Raw genomic sequence first — 11,990 nt, 5'->3', positions numbered from 1 at the left:
AAAGTTTTCTGTATATCCACACACACACACACACACACACACACACACACACACGCACACACACACACACACACACACACATACCTGTGTGTATATATATATATATATGAATAAATAAATAAATGTGTCAACCTCACAGTGCCAAGGTCGTGGGTTCGATCCTGGCTCCGGCCTCCCTGTGTGGAGTTTGCATGTTCTCCCCGGGCCTGCATGGGTTTTCTCCAGGTACTCCGGTTTGCTCCCACATTCCCAAAACATGCATGGAAGGTTGAATGAACACTCTAAATTGTACCTAGGTGTGAGTGTGAGCGCGGATGGTTGTTCGTCTCTGTGTGCCCTGCGATTGGTTGGCAACCGTTTCAGGGTGTCTCCCGCCTACTGCCCGAAGACGGCTGGGATAGGCTCCAGCACCCTCTGTGACCCTTGTGAGGATAAAGCGGATCGGAAAATAGATGGATGGATAAACATTTGTGTGTGTGTGTGTGTTTGTGTGTGTGGGTATATACGGTATATGTCCCGAAATACCAAGCTGTGCACAGCCTGGATTGATTACAAGAAAGTCTATGACTCGAAGCCACATACATGGATCAATGAATGCTTGGAGTTGTATAAGGTGAACAGGACCCTAAGAGCCTTCGTTGCGAACTCGATGAGGATGTCGAAAACCAAAGTTGAAGCCAATGGCAAGCCACTTACCCAAGTGTCCATCAAATGTGGCAGATACCAAGGTGATGCACTCTCCCCACTGTTGTTCTGCATAGGACTGAACCCCCTAAGCCAAGTAATCGCCAAGACAGGCTATGGATACCCCCTCAGAAATGGAGCTACCATCAGTCAATTCCTCTACATGGATGACATAAAGCTGTATGCTCAGAGTGAAAGGGACATGGATTCCCTGATCCACACAATCAGGATCTACAGCAGTGACATCGGGATGTCATTCGGGCATGAGAAATGTCGTCGGATGGTGACTAAGAGAGGCAAGGTAGTCCACATTGAAGCGGTCTCACTCCCTGAAGAACAATAGCAGACATTGAGGACAGCTACAAGTACCTCGGTATACCACAAGCCAATGGCAACCTCGAACTGGCAACAAGGAAAGCGGCTATGGCCATCGCATTGAATTTGGGCAGTTGTTACTCTTAAAACAGCATGAAGCATTGTGGCAGGGGGCTAGACCGCTTTTAATTTCAAGCAAATTATGAAATATGAATATCTGCAAGTCCTAAGAAGCCAGCTCAATGGCAAGAACAAGACCCGGGCAATAAACAGCTATGCCCTGTCAGTGATCAGATACCCTGCAGGAATAATAAGGTGGTCAAAGGAAGGGATTCAGACCACGGATGCTAAGACCCAAAAGCTCCTAACCATGCATGGATGGTTCCATCCCAAATCCAGCACCCTGAGACTGTACGCAAGCCGTAAGGAAGGGGGCCGGGGATTAGTGAGTGTGAGAGCCACTGTCCAGGATGAAACATCCAAGCTTCATGAATACATCAAGGAGAAGTCTGTGATGAGGTGTTAGAAGAGGGACCATCATGGGAGGACAAGCCCCCACACGGGATGTACCACTGGATGTACCCACCATAACTGAAGTGGCTGATCTCAAGAAGTCCCATCAGTGGCTAGAGAAGGCTGACCTAAAGCACAGCACAGAGGCACTGATCCTGTATTTCAGCAAGCTGTCACACCATGCCTGATGGAAGACTGTTAGGTCTAAAGTCTAAAAGACTCGACCGACCCGGGCAAAGAACAGGCACGCACACGGAAATAAGGTTTAGACTGCTGCAGCAGGGAAGAACAGGGAGGGCACGAGGTCACAGTGTGCTCGGCTCACAAGATCTCCTGTTCCACCTGGATCTTCCCGCCGCAAAGTGTTTTTATTTAGAGGAAAGGATCATGCGCAGTGCAAACAATGGAAAAGTACTGGTGGAGTTCTGTGGGCTCGTGTGAGGAATGTGGTGCGTGTGGGAGATACTTTGTGTGAACACATAGAAACAAGATAAAATGAAACAATAGGCCATTGAGAAATACACACAAATATAAGAGCTTACTTTACACTGGCATAGTCTACCGAAACATCTGTGCGGAGTATGGACTGGAAACCCCAAGGTCAAAATGGGAAACGCCTCCGAAGGTGGTGGAGAATGACAGAGCGAAGATCCTGTGGGACTTCCAGATACAGACTGACAAGATGGTAATGGCGAACCAACCGGGTATCGTGATCATTGATAAAGGGCAGAGGAAAGCCGTTGTAGTGGATGTAGCGGTCCCAAGTGATGGAAACATCAGAAAGACAGAACACGAGAAATTCGAGAAATACCAAGGGCTCAGAGAGGAGCTGGAGAGAGCCTGGAAGGTAAAGGTGACAGTCGTGCCTGTGGTGGTCGGAGCACTCGGGGCAGTGACCCCCAAACTCGATGAGTGGTTGCAACAGATCCCGGGAACAACATCGGACATCTTAGTCCAGAAAAGCGCAGTGCTGGGAACAGCAAGGATACTGCGCAGAGGTTAATTTGTCATTTCTTTATTTAAAAGGGACAGTGCATATTAATTAGCATTTATATACCGGTACATAAATATTTCTGAATTAGCCAACAGCTACGTTCCATCTGCAGTCCCTGGCAGGTCAGAAGTAACATTACAAAAATCAACACAGAAAAGAACAACTGACATACCAACAACTAAAAATAATGAGAGGACAAATAGATAAATTGGTTTAAAATTGGTGCTGACAGATCTGGTTTCTTTTCAGATTGATTTTGAAAATGTTTCAAGTGGTCCAGTCTCTTATTGGAGTTGGAATCTCATTTCAAATTTCATTTTCATTTAAACTAAAGCTAGTGATGACAGTTGTATTAACGTTTGTATCAGTCTGCAATGTTGCAACAATTTTTTTTTTCTTTTAAAAAATACATTCGAACTCACAGCTGAGAAATGTCTTTGAGGTAAGATGCAGACCGCCAGTGTACTGGCTTCTGGAACTGATTGTGCTCCATGGAAAGGCATCTAATTCAGCCTGTTCAATTTGAATTTCCACAGTCTTTGGACCCAAACCTACAGTGTTAGACAAAATAGAATTGCATTCATTCAAATACTAATAAATAAATAACGTTGAAAAGTAAACTACCATATATTTACCTGTGTGGTAGGTAGCTGGGTCCTGGACAAGATGATGATCTGGAAGGTCAAATCTTGTAACTGTTCCCTCTGAATAACGTCAGAAAATGAATCTCTCAATGGACAAAGATGCTCGTGACCATTTATGTACCAGCGTCTCTGAGGTCTGAAAATCGCTCCATCCAGAACGGACACCTTGAGATTTTGAAAGAGCTGTAATTATCCGCGTACACAATGAAAGGTTACTCATTAATTACTTTATGATGTCACTTACCTTCCCTTTCTGAAAGTGGACCACCAGGACTGAATCCGCTAGTTGGTTGTTGATGATCCTTCCATGTGGTTGGATGCTCCAGAGTAGTAGATATTGACTAGCTGCCATGGTTCCATTTTCCGTACCACAATCAGTTGTCATTCTCACATCACCCCTCTTCACTTGCAATTTGTATTTTTATTTGAGTACTCGCCCTATTGTGCGTGAGCCAAAGAGCTGACCATGTCCTCCACGCTCCAATCAAATGGCCTAAATGATGGCGTCTGTGGAGGTAGAATTCTTTCTGCAATGTAACGCAGCTTCTTTCATTTTGTTTTTCAAAGCCTTCAAACTGATCTGAAGACCGTCTAAATGTGGCATCGTGTCCGCAATTGCAGATTGCCTTGCGGCAGCCAATCGGCTTCGGGAAAGCACTATGTCACAGGTAGTGTCAGGTATCGGTCTGTTTTGTGTTAAGATTCTTGAAAAATGGAGGAAAACAACATTGTAGTCACCCGGAGCTCTACAACATGGGACAGAGCCAGGAGAGAAGAGGTTTGAAGAACGGTGAGCAAGGAAGTTGGCATGCCTGATAGGTGTATTTTTTTTGTATTTATAGCAAGAGAAAAAGAGTAGCTTGGCCACAGTCACAGCAAAGAAATAGAAGTACTTTGTGGTGCTCTCTTTTTTCGACCCACTGAAATGGTGCAGTTGTCTACCAAGCGAAACCTCTCCCCCTTCTTCGGTGTGGATGAAAGAAGCAGCAGTGGCCCATACAAACTCTGTAGTCAAAAGTCCAGCGAGTAAAGCGCTTGGGTCCGAGCATGGCGTGACAACTCAAAATGTTGCGCTCAGTTCTGTTATTACTTTTGCTACGTTGAGCCCGACCACGAGTAAGCAAATCTTGCGGTGCAATTCCATATACAGTGGTACCTCAACTTACGAAATTAATTGGTTCCAGAAGAAATTTCGCAACTAGAAAATTTTGTAAGTAGAGATGTGTTTTCCATGTAAATGCCCTAATCCGTTCCAAGCCCCCCAAAATTCAGACATAAATGTTTTCTCAAGCATAAAAATGCATCAAAATATGCAACAAATATGTGTTACAAATCAGATTATTGCACAATAAATGAGGGTTGTGCATAATGTAAAAAACAAAGAATAAAGTAAAAAATAAAAATGATGGTCATTTAACACACTGGTGTGCCGCAGCACAGGGTTTGAAAAACAGTGATCTACACACAGACGCATACGGCAGAGGTCCCTCTTAGCCAATGGGATGCCAGGATGATGCTCGGAAATAGCCAATGGCAGAGCAGCTCTAAGTATGTTGCGTTCAGGAAACTCGGAGCTGCGAGTAGAAGCCCATACTGTATTTTTACCTTTCGTATCTTGAAATTTCTTTCGTAACTAGAGATAATAGTTTCCTGTTAAGGCGTTTCGTAACTTGAACATTTTGTATGAAGAGACGTTTGTAAGTAGAGGTACCACTGTATCGTCAATGCAGTTCATGCGGTTGGGCGCGATGTGAGTGGATATCGCAGATCGTGCGTTTGGATTAGTGGGAGGCGGTGTCACACATAGAAAATTTGGATATTTGCCTATTCGCCCAAGTTAGAAAAATCGAACTTTTGTCACACATCACCTCGCGGCTTTGGGAACATGACTAAGTTACACACAGCATCACGGAGAGGTAGTTTTAGAGTCGAGATTCGAAAACAATCGAGGAGAACATCAATGCCCTCTGTAGTCACCTGGAGCTTTGCAACACGGCCAGTTATCAGAACCGAGACGGAGCCAGAAGAGAGCAGGCTTGGAGAATGGCAAGAGAGGAAGTTGGCTTACCTGGTAAGTGCATTTATATACTTGTTGACAGCTCTTGAACCATCACAAGATCGCAATCTCAAGATTGCAATTGTGCGAAGCATCAGCTGAAGGCCTGAGCTCAACCACTGGCCACTTGATTGCGATGTTCAAACAAAAGGTGCAAGGCCTGAAGACAGCGGTCGCCAACGTTTTTTGCCCCACCGACCGGTTTAATGTCAGACAATATTTTCAGGGACCAGCTTTAAGGCCGGATAAATACAACAAAATAATATGATATGCCCTGCATGAAAACTGTGGTATTTTCTTAACAGAATAATAAACCCGAATCATGACACGAGGAACGTCCGATCTGGCCGTAACGCTCTCTGGTCGCTATGGTAACATTTAAACGTGCTTTCAAAATGAGATACACCGCAAATAAAAAAGTGCATGAAAAATACGACTCACCATCCCCGCATATTATGGAGAATGGGCTTGGTGCGAGGGAATCTCCCATTGAAATAAACCCGTATCTTAAGTAGGACTCCTGAAACTGTCCTATTAAATGTAGCCTTCTTTTCCTTGCAAGTCGTAGGCAGGCTCCTCTTCTGTTTGATGGCTGGGCCTTTTCCCCTTCCCAAAGGAACTTTCCAAAGACGTTTGTTTTTTTATTCATTTTGCTAGCTCTTGGGTTTCATTTTAGCGGTAATCTATCACGTGACCGAGAAGTGCCGCCTTCGCTTCCGTCAAGAGTGACATACTGTAGACGAATACAACAGAGAATCTGGTAGTTTTTCCAAATAAAACATCGTTTACATTCTGAAATGAATAAAACGTAAGTAATGTTATTTTGTCTTTCTGTGCGGCCTGGTAGCAAATGACCCGCGGACCGGTAACGGTCCGTGGCCCTGTGGTTGGGGACCCCTGCTCGGTGGTTGGGATCCCCTTCTACGGTGTATGCGAATGAAGCAGCCACAAAACAACACAGTCAAACCCCAGTCTGTAAAGCGAAGCGGAATCCTTCTGTTTTCTCTGAAAATAGCCTGTCAAACCACGATATGGTTCATTCGCTTTCAGGATTGTGGCAATTGCCATTTGTTTCTGCATTTGTTGTTTTTCTGAAACGTTAATATGTTACAGTTTTTGTTAATTTGTTTTGTGAAATGTAAATTTGTGATTGCTTTTGTTTGTCTTGATTTTGAAAGGTACAGTTTTCAGGTTTTGTCAATTTGTTTTCTGACATGCAAATTTGTTTCATGTCTTATAAAAGTTTTATGGAATGTTAACTTGTTTCGGCTTTTGTTAATTCATTTTCTGAAAGTAAACTCGCCCATTGTTTTGCAGTTCTCAGCAACTTTAGGTTTATCAAGTAATCTTTCAGTATGGTCACTCACTGGCACCTTGTGTTTATTCTCGGGCGAGTTCTTAAAAATCATAACGATCTTATTAAATCTTTCTTTAAAGGGCCGATGCCGTGGTATTTAAGCTTTCCACAGTTAACTATAGGCATGAACATATATTACCTTTGGCACAACAGTGATCTAATATCTTATGAAATTTGAGTGATGTTGATGACTATTTTTCAAAAACCGGAAGTAAGATGCCTGGCTGACTAAAACCCCGCCTCTCACAGTGTGGTTGCCGTCCCCTTTTCATGACATAGTCCTAAAGCTGGCTGCTGCATGCACCACCCACAAAACAGATAAATAGTAATTAAGGCAGAAGAACATATTGTGGAGCCTTGCGCCCTTGATCCACAGTCAAGTGGCAGTCTTTATACAGCAATGCTAATGTTAGTGGATTAATGCTAAAATTATGTTATCTTTTAGCTAACAGCTTGATTTACTTACAGCTCCGGCTTCTCCATCAAGTTTGATTGTGGGAATTGCGCCAGTTTTGAGGTTTAATCTACCTGCCAATCCACTTTGGCACTTGCCAACGTTCATCAAGCAGTCCTCTGAGAAATGACAATCACAGACAAACAACTGCTGGATGGTCTGTTGTCGGAAAGGTCGGCGCCTTCATCTAACAACGCATGTGTGGAAGAGCGCACAGAGGTGGACTTCATAATTTCAGAGCAGCAGAACTCCAGCCAGGGAGGCCGGTGCTTCACCTGAGGTGGCCACTCATTCCACCTCTTTCCCGGATATGCATGTCAGACATCTCGCTGGCTGTTCAGAGAAAGTGGGCGTGTGTTTAGTCTGCAGGGGCGGGACTGGGGTGGCTCACTCAGTCTTACACATAAGACTGAGTGAGCCACAAGATTTCCTGGATTGAGCGGGGCTGTTTCAAAGATAGCAGGAATGCTACAAGATGAGTGAATGGATGAAAACACCGCTTTAGGGGTGTTTTGGTGAGGAATTGGCATTTTCACATGGCTAAAAGCTCAAAAAATGAGATTTTGCATGATAGAGGCCCTGTAAGAGTTCACATATGCGACAATCTTGCTATTGGCCATTACGTCCTGTCGTCTGTTCTCAAAAATCCATTTAACTAGTGCCTCATTAATCACCAATTCAGAGCGCTGTTTTGATTAAGGGGTTGATGGTGAATGTGTTGAAAACAGAGGAAAAGCCCATCAAAAATATATAGATCATCTCAGTCAGCTCCAAGTCCACTTCCAAAACCACGACATTGATTTCCAAATTTACTTTTTCATGATGGAAGATAGCTCCAGCAGCATGGTCTGAAATGAGGGGGAAAACACGAAAACAACATCAGGTTATTACCAATTAAACAATCTTATTATATTTGTATTTTTAGAAATTGAGTTAAATGATAAGAATAAGGGATGAAACAAATTAAAATGTGTTTGCTGCAATCAGTACCTTCAGAAATATGTAAAAAATAAAAATAAAAATACAGTGACGCCTTGAGATATGTATTTAATTTGTGCTTAATATGCAATTACTGAGGTTACCAGGGCCTCCCCTCCCGAAACGCAGAACATGTACAGTACTTTGTATAGGGCACTGTGTTTTGCATCCTTCTGGATCTTTCTTTTCTGTTGGGAAATTGTGAAGTATGAACGCAGGTATACAACTGCATACTCTTTCAATGTTTGGGTGAACTTGTTGGAGCTTTCCAATGTTCTTTTACACCAGCGTTCAAGCCTATAAATTCCATTAGAGCAGTTAAACATGCAACAAAGTGCACCTGTCGTTTTGTCACTTGCGTTGAAAAAAAAAAAATCTCTGCAAGCCGGGATGGCGCTACACCGGGGATGGGTGAGGGTGTTAACCTGGCAGAAATCTGTGGTGCCCTAGTTAAGACCCTCCAACATTTTATTTCATCCATCCATTTTCCGATCTGCTTTATCCTTACAAGGGTTGCGGGGGGTGCTGGAGCCTATCCCAGCCGTCTTCGGGCAGTAGGCGGGGGCTCCCCTGAACCGGTTACCAGCCAATCGCAGGGCACACAGAGACGAACAACCATCCGCGCTCACACTCAAACCAAGGGACAATTTCGAGTGTTCACTCAGCCTGCCATGCATATTTTTGGAACGTCGGAGGAAACCGGAGTACCCGGAGAAAACCCATGCAGGCCTGGGAAGAACATGCAAACTCCACACAGGGAGGCTGGAGCCGGGATCGAACCCATGACCTTGGCACTGTGAGGTTGACACGCTTAAATATTTGTGTGTGTGTGTGTGTGTGTGTGTGTGTGTGTGTGTGTGATATATAAATTCGTTTTGGAGAAAACTGTAAATAACTCCTCTTGTAACGCCCCTTTCTGCTCAACAATATAGCCACGCCCCCTCCTACCCCCACCCTTCCCATGTCCTAGTGGGAAGTTTAGAGGAACATTTCTAATATTGTCAAAAACCGTTGAACCATCAGCACCAAAATGGATCGACTTCAACCCACTTCAACCGCTGAAAATATCACTGTTAGCCTCACTATAGCTCACTTATGAGAGAACGAGACATTGAGCTACTTTTATGTAGTTTTGCTCATGCTGGAACTGTGTTCTTTGATAAGTCTCCAATATACAAACACAATGCATTCGGAGAGGCTTATCATACACTGAATTGTTTGTAGGTCGTTATATATAAAATTTCAATGTATAAGGGTTAGCTGGGCTTATTTTATTTCCCAAGTTCACTTTGTATCGTAAAGAGCCCCACCCTAAGCAGCCACACCTGGCTAGAGCTACGGTGCTATGAATTTTTCAGTCAATCCATCCATTTTCAGCACCACTTATCCTCACTACAGTTGCGGGCGTGCTGGGTTTTTCAACAACAAAAAAAAAAAATTGCCAGGGCTGTCACACAGCCTCCTTTCAGACATTGATGCACTTCAAGCGGCCACTTCTGCGAGTGCATGAGGCAGAGCGACATCTGTGGATGGACAGAAGCCAGCATTTGCCCCTCTAAATTTGTATGGATCAGCGGCATTCAGGAGAATACTTGCGAAGCTCCATGTCTGGTCAATGAGAAGCGAATTTCATCTTGCTAATCTTGACAGCTGAACGCAAACTGCTGCAGTGGTGTTAGCCTGTAAACTAGCTGCCTGTCTGTGGAGTCCCACCCAAAAAACTAAATATCTGAAAAGGATGACTAATCACCACCATAATTCATATGCAAATGCATTCTATTGTGGACTCCAACCTGTAAAAATATAAAATCAATCGGCACAATGTTTGGAGTTTGTGGAGGTGACACTGGCTTTGCCTCATCGGAGCTTACAATTAAAGTCAATAAAATCCAAACTATTGTATCGCTCGCTTTTATATTTTCACAGGTTGAAGTGGACTAGATTAGAGCTGTACATTTGACTTTTGGTGACAATCGGTAACCGTTTTCAGGCACTGACAACAGCATGTGATAAAACAAGCCAGGAAACAATCCGGGCTCACACTCACACCGAGGGACAAGTTCGAGTGTTCAATCAGCCTGCCATGCATGTTTTTGGAATCTGGGAGGAAACCGGAGGACCTGGAGAAAACCCACGCAGGCACGGGGAGATCATGCAAACTCCACACAGGAAGGCCGGAGCCGGGATCGAACCCACGTCCTCTGCACTGTGAGGTCAAGGCGCTAACCACTGGACCACCCCTCAATGGTCCCTTTAAGTTTAATTGGTGTGATGATTAGGAGCGGGTGTTTGGAAAAACCCGTAAGGGCTTCTTGTACCCAAAAAGTTTTGAGAACTCCTGGTTGTGATTATTTGCTGGTATAAATTGAGCGATTCAATTGTGACTTTTAATGTAAACTTTTTCTGATATATTCTCACCATAGACATTCTCCTCCCGCTCGATGGAGGCGGTGGAGTCACCACAGGACTCTCTTCCTTGTTGAAGTTTGGGGCCTCAGCACTTGTTCCACTCATAGAGTATAGACTGGGTGATAGCCTTCCATCAGACATGACTCTGGACATGAAACTGCATTTCCGGCCTGTTGAAAAATGCTCACTCCCAGGAGAATCCCCTGTGTCACTTAGTTCTTTATAAACACAGATTCCACTCTTCTCTCGTTGTTTATTGCTCTGGGCTGCAGGTGTTTCCATGTGGCTGGCCAATAATGTGGGTCGAGCGCTAGTATACTGCAGCATGCCAGAGGTAGGAGGTGCATCTGAATCATCACTACAAGATGACTGTATCCCAATGTCCAGAGTGAGTTGCCGCTCCGTAGCTCTCAGATGTCCCAGATGCTGGATGTCCACTTGGCTTGGCTGGTGGGTCTGTGCTGGAATCTGGTTGACAATGTCAGACACCTGTACAAGAGGGGCTAAGGAGGTGAGATTCAACGGTTGAGTTTCTTCAAGGGAGCCGGACAAAACTGAGCAGACCATTTGTGGAAGGTGCACCAGTCTTTGTGGAGAGGAATTCGGGAGTATGCAAACCTGCTGGATGATGGAGTTCTTCTTTGACATGCACACACTCTCACCATCTCCATATTTAAAACCATACAAACTCTGTTTGATTTTCCTCACCCCCAGATGGAAGATCTCAAGAAGGTTGAGGAATAAAGAAACTCCGGATATAACCAACATGAAAACCATGAAAATGTTCTTCTCAGTTGGCCGTGACACAAAACAATCCACGCTGTTGGGGCAAGGTAACCTCTCACATTTGTACAGAGAAGACATCCCGATCCCGTACAGAGCACACTGACCTACAATAAAACCCACTTCTAATACAGATCTGGTCAAGATATGGAAAACGTATGTTCGCAACAGAGAGCCTTGAAGGGGCGCTTTCCTCACTTTCTTCTGTTCGTCCAGTTTTCTGAGCTCCCGCTCTATTCGCTTATGGTCGAGAACGGGGTCCGTCGCCTCCAGTTCAGCTTTCAGACATGCTTTTTTTCGGTGCCTCTCCTTCTCAAGGGTCCTCAAATGGTACAACGCGTGGCCCATGTAAACCAAAGAGGGAGAGGACACAAATATGATCTGAAGGACCCAATAACGGATCAGAGAGATTGGGAAAGCCTGGTCGTAGCAAACGTTTTTGCAGCCAGGTTGCTCCGTGTTGCAAACAAATTCACTTTGTTCATCATCCCAGACGTCCTCTGCTGCGACACCAAGCACAAGCATCCGAAAAACAAACAGGATGGTCAGCCAAATCTTCCCCACAATGGTGGAGTGCATATGGACCTCCTCTAAAATGCTGCCCAATAAATTCCAATCCCCCATCTTCTGTCACATTTTTTTTCCTGCCGGAGAAACAAACGAGAACCATGATTGTTTCACACCACGATTAAAATGGAAGACCAAAACGACGTAAAAATGAATTTGACTTACACTTATCTGTGGTCCTTGTCCTAGCAAATAGACGCTCTTCATTGTTCTCTCCGAGAGAGATAAGTCACTGT

General features: G+C 44.4%; 1 protein-coding gene across 1 annotated transcript; it reads right to left on the bottom strand.

Annotated features, from left to right (window-relative positions):
* Window positions 1-7,826: 7,826 nt before the first annotated feature.
* On the bottom strand, window positions 7,827-11,825 carry gja10b (gap junction protein alpha 10 b). The gene is made up of 2 exons (XM_019859087.1): window positions 10,414-11,825; window positions 7,827-7,865 (listed from the first exon to the last, which is right to left on the bottom strand). The coding sequence occupies exons 1-2, from the start codon at window positions 11,809-11,811 to the stop codon at window positions 7,827-7,829; spliced, it is 1,437 nt and encodes a 478-aa protein (XP_019714646.1). The 5' UTR covers window positions 11,812-11,825.
* Between the last annotated feature and the right edge of the window lie 165 nt (window positions 11,826-11,990).

The sequence above is a fragment of the Hippocampus comes genome, unplaced genomic scaffold, assembly GCF_001891065.2.
Source record: "Hippocampus comes isolate QL1 unplaced genomic scaffold, H_comes_QL1_v1.1 scaffold26, whole genome shotgun sequence".
NCBI classification, from domain to species: Eukaryota; Metazoa; Chordata; class Actinopteri; order Syngnathiformes; family Syngnathidae; genus Hippocampus; species Hippocampus comes.
The sequence above is the reverse complement of the archived record's forward strand: the minus strand, read 5'-3'. Positions and strand labels throughout refer to the sequence as shown.